The sequence below is a fragment of the Myotis yumanensis genome, unplaced genomic scaffold, assembly GCF_028538775.1.
Source record: "Myotis yumanensis isolate MYYU_CA2020_CCGP unplaced genomic scaffold, mMyoYum1.0.hap1 SCAF_2, whole genome shotgun sequence".
NCBI classification, from domain to species: Eukaryota; Metazoa; Chordata; class Mammalia; order Chiroptera; family Vespertilionidae; genus Myotis; species Myotis yumanensis.
The window spans coordinates 13,646,932-13,662,918 of NW_027223753.1; the positions used below are offsets into that span (position 1 = coordinate 13,646,932).

A 15,987-nucleotide genomic window follows, 5' to 3' on the forward strand; every position below is an offset into this window, starting at 1 on the left:
CTGCGTGTAAGAGTGAGTGTGCGGGTGGATGCGACCCTTGTGTGCACCCGGGGCTCCTCCCGGTGGGTCTGGGATCCCGGTGTCGCGGGGGCGTCCTGACTGTGGCACGGGGCGCGCTACCCCCGAAGGGGCGGGCGGGTGCGGGCGTGCGCACGTGCCCGGTGGTGTCGCGGGCCGCTGTCCGCCGCCCGCTCCAGCCCGCCCCCTCGCCTCCGTGCTGATTGGCTTGGCGCCGTGACGGGCCGGCCCCCGTCCGGGGCGGCGGCGGCGGGCGCGGGTGCCCGCGTGTGCGCCGGGAGCCGCGTGTGCGCCGGGAGCCGCGTGTGCGCCGGTGTGTGCGCCCGGCTGCCGGGTGTGCGGGGAGCTGGGGAGCGCGCCGCCGCGGCCGAGCCGAGGGTGAGCGGCGCCCCCGCCCTCCCGGCCATGGCCTCCGCCCGGGGACGCCTGCCCCCCGCGCTCTGGGTCGTCACGGCCGCGGCGGCGGCAGCCACCTGCGTGTCCGCGGCGCGCGGCGAAGGTGAGCGGTGGCGGCGGCGGCGGGGCGGGGGCGGCCGAGGGACGGGGGCGCGGTGCCCGCTGATCGAGGCTCAACTTCCTTTTCCTCGACCCTGAGCGCCACCGGGGCTGGGACCCTGGGCTTGGGGGCTGGGACCCTGGGCTTGGGGGCTGGAACCCTGGGCTTGGGGGCTGGGACCCTGGGTTTGGGGGATCAGGGATTGCCTGCGGGAGAGACCCGGGGTCTAGAAACAGTGGGATGGAGAAGGGGACGGACGGAAGGGTTGAGGCTGAGGGCAGAGGCAGGGGGGACTGGGGACAGGGCGGAGGGATTCGGAGCTGGGAACGGCGAACTGAGGATCAGACACTGGGGACGGGGACAGGATGGGGGACAGGAGATGAGAGGAGAGGTATAGAGGAGAGAGGGGACAGAGCGGGCAGGGACGGGTGGGGACAGAGCACAGCGTGACAGAGGGGCACAGGGATGCAGGGTGAGGTTTAGAGGCTGGAGGAAAAGGGGCAGGGATGGCACTGAGAGGGGGGACACGAACTGAGGACCAGAGAGAACAGGACAGGTTCGGGGGAAGATAGAAATGAGGGGCAGGGAGCGAGTGTCTTGGAAGTGGTGGGCTGGAGGGCTGGGGGGTGGGGGCTGCAGCCAGGGAGGAATAGCTGGTGGGCAGGAAGGGGTGGCCATGGGAGGAAGAGCCAGCGAGGGGAGAGCTGAGGGGTTGGCGGAGGAACTGAGGCAAGCAAGGCCTGGAGATCAAGGTCTTGTCCAGGGACAAGGCTGGGGCAGCCGGGTCACTCAGGGCACATGGGAGAGAGGCTGGAGCAGGGTTGTGAACTGAACAGTCAGGGCCAAAAGGGTCCGGAAGGTGACCTGCCCGTGATGGGAGGGGACAAGGAAAGCTGGGAGGGGGGGGCCTCCATCAGGGTCCCCAACACCAAGGCAGGGCCCCACACCTGGCACACACAGGGTGCTGCCCTGAGTTCTGCTACCACCCCCCCCCCCGGCCTCCCCCCCGCCCCCCCAGATCTCTGCTGCCCAGAGGAAGCGACCTAGTGCTCCGTGCAGGATCCCAGGATGAATGAACTTCAGATTCAAGGGAGCGCCAGAGACAGTGTTCCTCATACACACACACACACACACACACACACGAACAGCTCACAGAGATGCAGCCGGACCCTCAAGCACACACGCACACATGGACACAGCAGGCTTCACACGCATAGATCCAGGCCTGTAGGGACCCCGGTGCGTGACAGCCCCCCTCCGCCCACTGTCACGCACAGAAATGCAGGCAGGACACATGTGCACACACATGTATGTACAGATACATACACTTGAAAATATGCACATCTGTGGGCAGACACCACATATAAGGAGGCCTTCTAACTTGCATTCGTGCCATGGAAATGCGTGTGCACAGAATAAATGCACAGACATCAGTAAACTCATAGTTTCCAACGAAACGGGTCATGCGAGCAGGGACCACAGCAGGGGAGCTAAGGTGAGATAGCAGGAGGAACAGCCTGGCTGGGGCAGGGCACAGGCTCCTGAGGCACCAGGAGTCAGGAGGGGTGGGCAGTGACTCCCAGAGCTGTGGTCTGAGAAGCAGTCTTCCAGGGTTGAGTACAGGGAAGGGGGCAGTTGCTTTACCCAGTAGGATTCCGAGGGGACCGGCATCAAGGCTCTGGGCATTGGGTGGTGCACCCTCAATTCCTTAATTCAGCTCTCTCCTGGGGTAGAATTGCAGCAGCAAACACCAGAGTCCTCTAGGGAGGGGACTTTGGGGAGGATAGACCACCAGCCTGAGAGAGAGGACGTGTCTGTGTCCAGAGAGACAACAGTTGGGGAAGAGGCAAGATCTATAAAGAGAGGCAGGTGGGGAGGTCAGCAGGGTGGGGGGACGCATTGTCCACACCTATCTGGTCAGGGCAGCAGGCACCCACAGCCGGGCCTGGGTTCCCCTTGCGGGTCAGGAGCCATGGGTGGAGACCTAGGGAATGTTCCACGTGGGACAGCCAGGAGTCCCAGCTCAGCCGGCACAGAGCCGGGGCAGCCAGGGAGACTGTTGGAACTCGAAGAGGGGGCTCTGTTCCCCGCTGGGGTCCCAAAGGTGGCAGTGCCCCAGGCTGGTCAGGTGCCCCTATACCAGGTCCCTCCTCTGGCTGGGGGAGGCCCTGCACCTGCAGAGACCCCCCACCCCCGCCCCCCCACAGCCAGGCCCGCCAGGCTCGCAGCCTTCATTACTCCGGTGGGGACTACCCACCCTATGGGTGATCTCGGAGGCATTGGCGTCCTGGCTGACATCCCCTGGCCACCCCGAATCCTCCAGCCTCACCATCATGTGCTGTGTCCTCGGGGAATGTAAATCAATTTAAGTATTAGTCTCAGCGAAATGGAATGGGGGAAGGTGACGGTGCTGGAGAAAAAAGGAATCGCATAATGCCTTCCACAGTCAAACAGGAAAGGCTTGTCTGTTCTTCTCAGCGCAGGAGGGGGACCCATCTGATCCCCTGGAACCGCCGGGCAGGCAGGCCCAGAAGGGATGTCGGTGGACATCTGGCCGATGAGGAAACTGAGGCACAGAGGCGTTCAGTGACTTGCTTCACTGAAGGCCCTGAGACCATAGCCCAACCCTTACATTGGCAAATGGGGAGACAGGCCCAGAGAGGGGACTGGACATCACAGAGGTCACACGTTTCGGCAGCGCAAGAGGCAGGAGACAGCCCAGTCCTGGTGACCAGAAGGGTGTGCATCTCCCTGGGGACTCAGGCCAGGCCAGGCGGGCCTGATGCTGGGATTCCCTCCAGCCCTGATGAAAACTGCCGTGGCCAGAGCTGCCTGTGAAAGACACTCAGCGTCCCGTCCCCCCCCCCCCCCCCCCCCAGAGGGGACAGGAGGTAGGGCAGAGAGGGGCAGAGGGAGAAGAGGAGAGGGGAGGGGACGAGAAGGGTCTGGAAAGAATTAGAACAAGCAGCCCTAAAATCCTATAGCTCTTCCTGAATCCGATAGAATCGACTTTTGACTTATCTTTGGATTACCTGAGCTCCCCCCGCCCCCCCCCTCCCCCCCCCCCCCGCTGGCTGGTCCAGAATCTGCTGCAAATGTGGGGGGGGGGGGTGTTTCCCAGGGGAGGGGAGGGCTGGAAAGCGGGGTCTGCAGGCAGCTGCCCTAGAGTTGGGGTATTCCAGGGGGAAGAGTCCAGGCAGGGGACATTCAGTCAGGTATCTGCTGTGCAGGGGCAGGCTGAGCGGTGTGGAGAAGGGGTGGGGAGGGTGGGGGCATCCACAGGTCTCTTTCCCCCCCTCTCCCCAAACTAGGCCCTGCTGGTCTGGGGGAAACTGCAGTGCGGCCCCCTCTCCCTCCCTCCAGGCAGCAGGAGAGAGCTGCCTGACCCAGTTTTCTTTCCATTGCCTGAGAGGGAGGGAGGGAGGCAGGCGGGAAGGCTGCTCTGCCTGCGCCCCTGGCGTGGGGCCGGGGAGGGGAGATCCATCCCCTGATCCTACCTGGCCTCTGGGGACCCCTCTCTGGTTCTGCAAGCCCTCGCTCCAGCCAGCCTGCTCCCATCAACTCCCCAGTTGGGTGGGGAGGGTGAAAGGAGAAAGAAAATCAGCAAATACGAGCATCCTCCCTCCAACATTTCCTGAGGACACTTGTCTCCATCTTTGAGGGCCAGGCATCGAGCTCTACAAATCTCAGGCTTCTGCCTTCCAGCCTTCCAGCAGGCAGAGTGTCAGGAGGGCCCGCTTTAACCCTCTGACCTGCTCAAGCCTGCCCATCGCGTTAGTTGGAAACCTGTGATTGCTGGCTGGGAGAGGGGGTACATGAGCAGAGAGTGAAATGGAAAGCCCCGGGAGGCCAAAAACTCTCAGACAACTATCACCAGGTACAGCAAAGGCAGCAGGGGCCCAGAGAGGTGAAAGGACTTACCCAAGGACACACAGCAGTTAGAGACAGAACTGGGATTCAAGCCCTGATTTCTCTATCGCTGAAAAGGGAGTGGATGGGTTTGAGGTACAGAGAGGCAGGACTTAGGGACAGGGAACTGGCATTGACTCCAGGCTTTACAGTTGACCCTCACCCACCCTTTGATATTATTATTCCCATTTTACAGGTGAGGAAACTGAGGTTCAGAGAACCTCCTGCTACAAGTGGATGTATTGAGATATGAGCCCAGAGGTGTTTGACTCCAATTGTGGGCTCGTTTCCCTGCTGTGAGGGTCTGGCCAGAGCTCCTTCCCCCGCACCTGGAGCCAGGCTGCCAGGGCTGGGGGCATTGTCTGTGGCTGCCACAGCAGGTGCTCTGAATGCCACACCTGTGGTGCTCTGGGCATGTTCCTGAACTTCCCTGAGGCTCAGTGTTTTCATCTATAAAATGGAGATAAGAAAGGCCATCTCTTGGGGTGGTTGTGTGGGTCACAGATGAGGCATCTCAAGCTCTCCTTGCAGAGCTCAGCACATAGTAGCTGCTCACCGAGAGGCAGCTCTACTGCCCTAAGTCCCTCCGCATTAATTGTGCACAGAGGACCTACTGGGTGTGGAGCATCTCCTGGGGGACACTGGTGATTATAAAGCTGGGCCAGTCCTCTGGGGGAGGTATGGTCTCACAGCATGAAGTTTGGTGGTAACTTTGAATGCCATTATGTCCCATGAATAGGCGAGGGTCACATTGTCTTCACAAATCCCAGTGAGACAGGAACCACTGTCACCCCACTTTACAGAGGAGGAAGCTGAGGCTCAGGGAGGGGAAGGGACTTGCTCAGGACACAGCTTCTAAGTGCCAGACCGGGGTTATGACCCAGGCCTCCAGCCTCCTGAGCCCGTCTCAGCCAAGCGGGGCAGCTGGCACTCAGGGCAGCTTGTATTCTGGGAGTTCAGAAGACCGTGTTTTGGCTGAAGTGGTAGAAGAAGGCTTCAGGGAAGAGAGAGAACTTGAACTGAGCCTTGATGGACTGGGCAAGTCAGAAAGGACACATAGCTATGGAGCTGGCGTGAGACTGACCAGCAAGGCCCTATGTAAACACACACAGACATCGGTAAACGCAGGGCCTGGTGCATGGCTGGGCCGGGGGGTCTTGTGGCTCTAGGGAAGGCGGTCCCAGGGATCTGATGTGCTCTCGTCTCCTGTTTTGCAGTGAACTTGCTGGACACATCAACCATCTATGGGGACTGGGGCTGGCTCACGTATCCGGCTCACGGGGTAAGTGATGGGCAGTGGGGCAGAGAGCAGCTGTGACTCACAGAATCTAATCAGATAGATCAATAAGAAGCAGAGGCCCAGAGAGGTGAAGGCACTTACCCGAGGACACACAGCAATGAGAGACAGAGCTGCTGATTTCTTAACAGTTTTGTGTGCACAGAGCCTTGGGAATAGAGAACCACCCCCGGTGCTGGGCAACTGGTGCTTCATGTCTGAGGCCCCAGATGTGGGATCCTCATGTGTGCGTCCTGGGTCTGCAGACTCAGGATGTGCCACAGCTGGGCATGTCATTGTCGAGGAACAGGCCCAGGAAGGGCCCTGTCCGGGGCTTTCACGGCTTCAGGATTGGTCCCCTCCCTCACAGCTGCCCTGCCCTCACCAGGGGCTGTCAGGAAACCTGCATTCCCTGCTTGCTTCTCTTTTCCATCAGCACCACCTGGCTGACAGTGCCAGCCCCAGGCCTATCTGGCTCAGCCCATCAGCCCCCTTTGGGTCAGTGCTCATGGGAGAACCCCTCCCACTCTCCTAGGAGTGGACATGGTAACTCCAGGGACAAGGCTGCACTGCCCGGTCCCTCCACTTCTTTTATCCAAATCCCAGGAGGCGGGGCAGGAAAGCCAAAACAAGCCATGAGTCTGGTGGGGTCCTGGCTCTGCCATTGACAAGCTGGGGCCCTGGGCCACCACCTTACCCCCCTGGGTCTGTTTCCCGTCTCTAGAAAGGGAGGAGCATGTGACGACCCTGTGGGCTTTGGTGACACGTGATCTTAGACTGTGCCTGTTACCAGTGAGCCTTCCCTGAACGTATTGTCACCATCACTGTTATTAGTATACTAGAGGCCCAGTGCATGAGATCTCTGCACTGGTAGGATCCCTAGTGGCTGCTGGTTGCCAGCTGGAGCCTCCCTCCCTTCCCCTGGCTGGCCCCACCCCCTGGTTGAACTCCTGCCCGACCTCCTGGATGAGGGGAATTTTCATACTACGTTTTTATTATATAGGATAATATAGTTGTATCTCACATAAATTTCCTCCTACAAATGTGCTCAGAAACATACACACATGCACGCACACACATGCACACACACACACGCGCGCACATCCCTGCTTTAGACATGAGCACATCATGTACCACAAGTTCTTTTGTGAACACTGGCTTCTGAGGCTCTGGGGACAGAGGGATAATCGTGTTAATCATGTTAATAATAGTAACAATGATCATGACACCAGGAGTTCACATTTATGAAGGGGGTTATTTCTTTACTTTGAGGTAGGCTTTTCATCTGGGCCATTTGTGACCTGTGGCCTGTGGCCTGTGGCTGAGGTCAGAACTCCCCTTCTCTCCCGGGGTCCCAGGGAGCAGTAAGCTGAGTCGCTTCCAGTCCTCAGCCCTTGGGCACCAGGATTCAGGAGCTGGAGGGTTAGGCCTGGGGGTCCAAGAGCCAGTAGGGAACCCCCTTCTGTGGCTGAGCAGGCCAGTCCTGCCTGAGACAAAGGCGGGGTCCTTGGGGTGTCCCTTTACCTCCCTGGGCCTCCGTCTCTCCCTGGGCCGTGCTCTCTGTGTGCTCCAGCTGGCTGTCTCCTAGGGGGGAGGAGGGTGAACAAGGATCTTGGCTCTGCCGGGGCCAGGGGCTGGCCCATGAGGAGGGGACTGCCTGGCTGTGGTCTGGGTCAGCATTTCCCCTGACGCCCCACAGCTAAGCGGGAGTGGGCCTGGCTCCAGGTTGGCTCTGGGTGTCTCTGTCGCCCTCAGATCTCAGGACTTGGTTTTGAGGGTAACGAGTAGTGGTAAGGATTTTAAGCAGGTGAGGAGCAGGACCTGGCTTGTGTAATTCTTTTGTTTGCAGGGTGCTGTAAAGTATGGCTCAGAGTCATCCCATTTCATTTGGGACTTAGAACAAATAATAACTTATATCCAATAGCTCTTAACAATCTACAGATGTTATCTCATTTAATCCCCACTCCCAATCCTGCAAGCAGATACAGCCACCCCATTTTACAGATGAGGACGCTGAGGCTCAGAGCACTGGGAGATCATTGCTCATCGTCAGACAGGTTCTAAGTTGTGGAGAGCGGCTACAGTGTTTGGACAGGTTCAAGCCTCGGACTAATGAGAGAGCACGGTCCTTTCATGGCAAAGCCACGTGCAAGTCCCAGCTTGGAGGGCAGAGCCCTCCCAGCACAATTATAGCCAGAGGCCATAGTTGAAAGCTTGACCCTATGGTCCGAACCTGTGGTCCCACGTGGCTGAGTCATGTGGGCTTGATAGAGTTCAGGTGCATGTAATTGAGTAGATTCGAAACCCACGAGAATGTTGTAAACATCTTGACCATGCCCTTACTTTGCCTCGTGGAATCTGCTATAAAATAAAGACACGGCTTTCAGGCTGTGACGCTGTTGCTAGCTCTGCATCAGAGAGGACAGCGTCCCACCCAGACCCAGCTTTCATTCTCTTGTCTGTCTTTTCTCAATCCTTCACCGCCCCCTCTCAGGCTCACCGAACCTGGCTGAGCTGGCTCGATTCATATGGTGCCCAACGTGGGGCTGAGTATGCCATGGCCGGGCCGGCTCGCCACACTATGTGATGGACTGGAACTCATATCTCTGAGCCTGGAGCCCGAGTTGAGTCCCTTCTGCCCTCTTTGGTCTCTGCCCTCATTGTGAGGTTGGGAGGCAGCCCTGCATTGTCCCCTGAGTTGTGGACCACCTCCTGTCTCTGTGGGGCTTGCCCAGGGAGAGAACAAGGCCAGAGGAGACCCCTGGCTCCCAGACTCGAGGCCTTGAACCCGAACTGGGCTACCAGGTGAACCTTGCCGATCCAGGGGGTCTAGGGAGGAGCTGGGATCTTTGGACTAATACGTCTTCCAGGTGAGTGTCCTGCCCAGCTGGGTGGGGAGCCTTTGGAGATGGTCCTTGAGGTTCCCTCCACCCCTCTGGTCCTGCAGCCGTTAAACACCCTGGTACAGGCTCACCCAGGACCGTCTCCAGCATCAGCAAAGTTATCTGATTATCAGGTAGACGGCTCAGCCTGAAGGCCGAGGCGCTGGGTCCCCATGAGCCGGTGCTCTTCCGCCTCCAATCAGTGTGCCTCCGGCAAATCCTTTACCTCCCCCCAACCCCCATGTTTATAACATGGGGACAGAAACACGGGCTCCGTGGAGTTGTCCTCTATGAGATGATGCATGAAAAGGACAGTTTACCGGTAAGAAACCAGAAGCTCTGAGAGGTTAAGCATCTCCACTAAGCTGGGGGGAGGGGGGAAGGGGGAGTCTGGCCCCAGAACCCATGCTTTTCACCAGGCTGCGCCCCTCCCTTTGCGCCCCACCCTCCACACTGGGCTGGTTTCACCTCTGGTAAGTAACAGCTGCCTCAGAGGAGGGCACACATTCCTTTCCGTTGTCTCAGTGGGTCCTCCCCATCCCCCAGAGTGGATGGAATGGGCAGGCTGTGGCCACCCCATTCTGCATACGGAGAGGAGACCCCGAGGCTCAGAGAGGGATGTGATGTACCCAGGGCTGCCCAGCTGGTTCACCGCGCTCTGTTCGGGGAGTGAGACCGAGTTCCAGAGCAATGGTGGGGGTTGAGGGAGGAGGGTGCCAGGGCTAGAGAGGCAGCTGGGGTGAGGGTAGCGCCCAGCCCGGGATGGGGTGCCCCAGGTGGAGAGCAGGACGCATTCCACCTTTTTGCCAGCCTCCAGGAATTCCTGCCACTCTGGGCACCGGCAGCAGCCCTGGGGCTGGCAGGGCCAGGTCAGGCCATTGGCATCGGTGGGGCAGCTGGAACGGACTTGAATAGAGCTGATTAATTTATCCCGGGCCCTGGCAGGAAACAGACAGGGAGCAGCTGGTTGGCTCTTTGGTGCTTTGTTAATTGTGACAGTGACTTTAACCCCAGATGTGACTGACACAGCACTGCCTGGAGACCCCAGCTGCGGGGTGGGGTGCAGGGCAGGGGTCCTCTTGGGGTGGGGGGTGCAGGAAGCATGATCTCTTTCAGGTGAGGCTGGCACACGCTGGGCTTCCCCCCAGTAGTCCCGGGAGGCAGGCGCAGGCGGGCTGGGAAGATGCCCAGCGTGGTAGCGGCCCCACTCCTTAGTGCCTCTCTCTGCCAGGCCCGAGCGGCACACTGTGCAGGCTTGCTCTCCATCCTCAGAGGCCTCGGAGAGGTGGGCCTGTCTGAGCTCCGTTTCACAGCTGTGGGTGCTGCGGGTCCAGACCACAGGGCTGGCCAAGATCGGTGGAACAGAGGGGCTGTGTCAGGCAGGAAGGACGTGAGGTGCCCGTGGTCCTCGCTCTGCCTCTTGTGGGCAGCTCAGAACCCCACGGCTTCTCAGGGCACCACGAGGAGGGGTGGTGGTGGTGGTGGCTTTTACCTTTTGCCTCCCTTTTCTTCTGACTCTATTTCTTTTTTTTTCTGTTACAGTTGACGTTCAATATTGTCTTATATTAGTTTCAGGTGTACCGCACAGTGGTTAGACATTTACACAATCGTAACCCCCATAAGTCCAGAACCCACCTGGCACCATACACGGTTACCGCAGTACAGTGGGGCCTTGACTTACGAGTTTAATTTGTTCCGAGACCGAGCTCGTTAAGGAGCTCGTTAACTCAAATTACTCTGTCATCTCAATGCAAAAAATCGGCCTAGAGACAGCTGGTATCTCAAAAAACTCATTAGTCAGGACACTCGTAAGTCAAGGCCCCACTGTAGTGTTGACTGTGCTCCCTGTGCTGTACCCTGCGTCCGGCACTATTTCGTGATTACCAATCGAAACTTCTGTGCCCATTAAACTGTGACTCCCCACTGCCTTCCCCAGCCCCTGGCACCCCCGTCCTGCTTCCCGTCTCTCTGAATCTGGTCTGAGTGCCTCGTGTAAGTGGAGTCTTGCTGCAGTTGTCCTTTTGTGTCGGGTTTATCTCATTCTGTGCGATGTCCTGGGGGTTCCCCATGCTGCAGCCTGTGTCTGCAGGTTGAACACTGCCCCCGTGCGTGGATGGGCCACATTCTGGGTGTCCGTTCATCCATCGATGGACAGGTGATTCCACCTTCTGGCTGCTGTGAATGCGGGTGTGCGGATACCTGTCTGAGTCCCTGCCTTTATTTCTTTAGCGTGTTCACCCCGAAGTGGAATTGCTGGACCATATGGTGATTCTGTGTTTAGTTTTCTGAGGAGCCACCATACTGTTTCGCACGGTGCCTGCTGTACCATTGTACATTCCCACCAGCAACACTCCAGGGCTCCCGTCTCTCCACATCCTCACCAAAACTCGTTTCTTGCTGTTGTTTTGATCATAACTCAGGGGTGTAAAGTGGGACCGCATTGTGCTTTTGAGTCACACTTCCCGACTGGTGAGTGATGCTGAGTATCTTTCCACGGGCTACGTAGCCGTCTGTATATCTTCTTCAGAGAAATGTCCATTCAGGGCCTTTACCCTTTATTAAATTGGGCTGCTTGTGTTTTTGTTACTGAGTTGTCGGAGTTCTTTACAGATTCTGGATATTAGTTCCTTATCAGAGACATGATTTGCAGATGTTTTCTCCCATCCACTGTTGCCGTTTCACTCCGTTGGTAGTGTCTGGTGTGGTCAGCGATGCCTGGCCAGCACCTGGCACAGAAGCAGTCACAGTCCACTTTCCCGCATCCTGGCACCTGTGAGTGGACCAGGCCGGCCCGGGAGCCCCCAGCCCTGTGTGGGGGGCTGAGGGACCCTCGCAAGCAGCAGGGCCAAGTCCATCCATCAGTCACTGAACTAGCGCCAGACCAGAGGGCGCAGCTGCAGGATGTGAGGTGGGGTCCGTGCATTAGAACGATTCCTCTGGGAGCTGGTGTGGAAACTGGCCTGTGGGCTCGCTGACTTCCTCCGGCGGGTCCCCGCACTCTGGGAGGGATAGGAGTGGCCACAGAGAGACGAGGCCGGAGCGGTGCAGCCTTGGTCTCGGATCCAGTCCTGGCTCCATCATTCGCTAGTTACGCGACCTCAGGCACGGGGCTCATATGCATGAGCCTCTGTTTGCCCATCTGTAAACAGGCCATACGTAACCCCTCCCCAGAAGGAGTGGCACTCTGTCCCCACATCTGTAGGTGCCTGGTGTCTAGCAGCTGTGACAGCCGCCAGACAAGGTCAGCTCCTCCAGGCTGGAGAATGCCCCCCCTTCTTCCCCAGGACCCCCCAGCACGATGCATGGGGCAGGTGGCGGGGGGACTGTCCGACTCCCATTTCAGCGGGCTGTGCTCTTTCTGCTGCAGTGGGACTCCATCAACGAGGTGGACGAGTCCTTCCGGCCCATCCACACGTACCAGGTGTGCAACGTCATGAGCCCCAACCAGAACAACTGGCTGCGCACCAGCTGGGTGCCCCGCGATGGCGCCCGGCGCGTCTACGCCGAGATCAAGTTCACCCTGCGCGACTGCAACAGCATGCCCGGCGTGCTGGGCACCTGCAAGGAGACCTTCAACCTCTACTACCTGGAGTCGGACCGCGACCTGGGCGCCAGCACGCAAGAGAGCCAGTTCCTCAAGATCGACACCATCGCGGCCGACGAGAGCTTCACGGGCGCTGACCTGGGCGTGCGGCGCCTCAAGCTCAACACGGAGGTGCGCGGCGTGGGCCCGCTCAGCAAGCGCGGCTTCTACCTGGCCTTCCAGGACATCGGGGCCTGCCTCGCCATCCTGTCCCTCCGCATCTACTACAAGAAGTGCCCCACCATGGTGCGCAACCTGGCTGCCTTCTCGGAGGCGGTGACCGGGGCAGACTCCTCTTCGCTGGTGGAGGTGCGGGGCCAGTGCGTGCGGCACTCAGAGGAGCGGGACACGCCCAAGATGTACTGCAGCGCCGAGGGCGAGTGGCTGGTGCCCATCGGCAAGTGCGTGTGCAGCGCCGGCTACGAGGAGCGGCAGGATGCCTGTGTGGGTGAGCGCGCCCCGTGTGGGCTGGCTGGCAGGTGGGCTCAGGCGGGGCAGGCTGCCAGGGTGGGGGGGGGGGGGGGGGAGGGCGCACCACAATCAGCAGGCGTCTGGGTGGTGCACACAGCACCTGGGATAGTGGGTGAACCTTCCGTGTTTCTGGGTCAGCAAATGCACCGGCCATCTGTGTGTGGTGGGGGGCAAGGAGGGAAACACACTACATCCAGGCGGTACCCTCTGTGGCATGTGGAGAGGTAACCCTACAGGACCCTGTGTGGTCGGGGTACTCCTAGGTGCACACCCGTGCTAGGGAACAATGCGGTGAGCTGACTTAGGTCAGCGTTATTCTAAGCACCTTTCACATACTAACTCATCCCATCCCACCGCCACCTATGAAACAGAAACGACAATCGTCCTGGTTTGTAGATGAGGAAACGCACAGAGAGGCAAAGTGACTTGACCCAAGGTCACACAGCTGGGAAGGGACAGAGCTGTGATGTGAACCCAGAAGTCTGGCTCTAAAGTCCGTGCTCAAAACCACTAAACTGCTAGCCTGTGGGGTGGAGGGAGGTGGCGCCAGGCCCGGTGAATGGGTGCCGTGTGGGGCCATTGTGAAGATCTTCGGGCAGGGACACCAGGGAGAGCTGTCCAGGTGGGGCATGTCACGGGGGCACCTGCAGCACCTGCTGTGCTCAGGGGGATCTTACTAAGGGCCTTGGGAGAGGACAGCTGAGGGCACCTGGGTCATGAACTAGCATGACACCTGCCCCCACAGGTGTACTGCTGGGGTTCCCATGTCAGGGACCAGGAGCAGGGCCGACCTCAAGCTGTGTGTGTGTGTGTGTGTGTGTGTGTGTGTGTGTGTGCACGTGTGTGTGGTCAGCAGACCCCCACATGGCACAGTGCAGCCGAGCATCCCACGAGCCCAGGAACACTGGGAGAGCAGGTGTGGACAGACAGCTGGTACCCCAGCTGGTACTGGTCTCAGCCTGGTTGCCCTCTGCCCTTCCTTGGCCTCCCCGGGGGCTGGACACATGGCAGCTCAGCCACTCAGCACAGTGAAGCCTGCTGTGGGGACCAAGGTCATTCTCTGCCAGGATCGTCCATCCAGCTACCAGTCCCTTTCCAGCCCCTCTCTGGGGCACTCTGGTTTCCTTAAAAATCCTTCTTCACACTCCCAACTGCTACGAGTCTTCACTGCTCCTGGACCCTAGACTCAAAGCACCTTCTGTGTGACATTTGCCTGTTTCGGGGTTTGTTCTACTCTCTGTGGCCTAGTGCACCGGGCTCCCCGGGTCCCCAGCCTCTCCTGGTCCCTGTCACAGACATCCCTGTATTTCTCAGCTCCCGGCTGGGTAATAATAATAATAATAACAGACATCCCTGTTGCCTTGACAGCTTGCAAGGGGATTCCTCAGCCATCAGTTCATTTGCTCATTGTAGCAAGGCAGGTATTATAGTTCCATTTTATATATGGGAAAACTGAGGTCTCACAGCTGGTGAGAGGTGGAGCTGGGACCTAGTCTGTCTTGCTCTGAGCCAGGGGTAGGCGTGTAACCTATCGCTGGCCCACCCCAACTGCTTTTCTCAGGAGAGCTGGCTTCCAACACCCCCTCCTTCTGTAGGGATAATAAAGCCCTTTAGAGACGATTTTTTGAGCATTTGCCATGTGCCAGGCACTTAGTGATTCTTACACATCATGTTAGTTACTCGTTCTGTGGAGCATCTAACTGTGTCCCAGGCCCCAGGGATATAGACACAGGGAGTCCCCGCCTTCAGGGAGTTCACGCAGTTTCTCATCCTTACCATAGTTCCCGAAGCTAAGTATTATGTCCCCACCTTACAGATGCGAGACATTGAGCCCCTCAACTTCAGTCACACAGGAGGGATCGGATGCCAGGTGTCTCACTCCAGAGCCCTGAACTGCTGCTTCCTGTGTCCTCGAAGCCCCGTCTCCCTCCTCCCCGGGTAACGCTCAGACAGTAACTGGCTCACCGGCAGGTGGACCTCTGTCAGCCGCTGCCCCCAGCTCTGGGCCTGTCCAGCCCCCAAGCACACACAAGCCCCTTGCTTGTCCTGTGTGTGCTGAGATGCGCTCGCCCGTAGGAGGAAGACCGGGCCTCCTGACTTCAGGGTTGGGGCCTTGCTCAGAGGTACTGCTCCGGCCTCCTTAGACAGAGGCGGGAAGAGGAGCCCAGAGAGGTACTGTGTCTTGCCCAAGGTCCCACAGCATGTCAGGGGCAGGGCTCTTGGTGGAAACCCCAAAACCTGAGCAGCGGAACCTCCCAGGGCCGGGGGAAGCCAAGGCCATGCCCATTTCCTGGCGCTGCTGGCGCGGCAATAAAAAATAAAGAGAAGGCAAAGCAGGGCCAGGGAATAGCAGCAGATTTTGAATTTTACATTTAAATCACAATACACACAATGATGCCAGTTGCAAGGTAATTATAGGTTTTATAGAAAATATTAACTCACGGTACCCTGCAGGCAGCGAGGTTTCAGGACAGAATGCTGGTTTTAAGCCGAACGAGGAGAGAGGGTTTCTGATCGTCCTGTGGGTGGGCTTCTGGGATTGTCCGTGGAACCTCCTTGAGGAGGCAGCACAGGCCCAGCACTGAGGCCCACGGAAGGGAGGCGGCTGTGTCCCCCCTCCCCACCCCCTCCTTGGTGGGTAGCCTGACTGTAAAAGATGGGGACCAATAAGAAGCTGGGAACAGATGGGGGTGCATTTCCTGGGCTGTGGCTACTTGAGAGGGGTCCTCTCAGAGCTGTGGGACCTCCTAAGGTCGTGGGGGCCCCTTCTCCGGTGGATGGGTCTCTCTGAGCAAACAGTTAGGAGAGGAAGGGCTAGGACTTGCTAAGAGGGGGTCCTGAGTTGCTCAGCCCTGAGTTCCCCCCGACCCCCCGCACCCCTAAGGCCTGCAGCAGGGGCCAGGCCACATGACAGCCACCTGCCAGCCTCCGGGATCCTGTTTCTCAAGTTTCGCCCTCACAGCGCCCATCAGCAGTGGGCGGTGCCCAGGAGAAGGGACCTAGCTGGTCACAGCGCTCTTTGGAGGCCTGACAGACCCACAGAAGAATATCAGAGCCATAAGGAGCGAATGCAGCTTACCAGGGAGGAAATGGAGGCCCAGAGAGGTGTAGTGACTGGCCCCAGGGCACACAGCTAGGGGTGGTGGACTGAGTCAGCTCCCTGACCAGGAAGCTCCCCAGGCCTCACAGTTCCTGACCCAGTGACCTCCCCCACACCTGGCGCTCTCCCCTCCCACCCCTGCCCCAGACAGGGGAGGAGCTCCAAGAGTATCACCCGGGGAGCAGCAGCCCAGCCTGAAGTCCCAGTTCCGTCCTTCCTGTCACCCGGACACCGACTATAAATCACCCTCCA

The 15,987-nt window shown here is 58.8% G+C and overlaps 1 protein-coding gene across 1 annotated transcript in view; it reads left to right on the forward strand.

Moving 5' to 3' along the window:
- The first annotated feature begins 423 nt into the window (after positions 1-423).
- EPHA8 (EPH receptor A8) overlaps positions 424-15,987 on the forward strand; it is a 34,333-nt gene continuing 18,769 nt past the window's right edge. The window contains exons 1-3 of the mRNA XM_070403169.1: positions 424-517; positions 5,641-5,705; positions 11,949-12,612. Coding sequence (XP_070259270.1) covers positions 424-517; positions 5,641-5,705; positions 11,949-12,612 — 823 coding nt within the window. The remainder of the gene's footprint in view (positions 518-5,640; positions 5,706-11,948; positions 12,613-15,987) is intronic.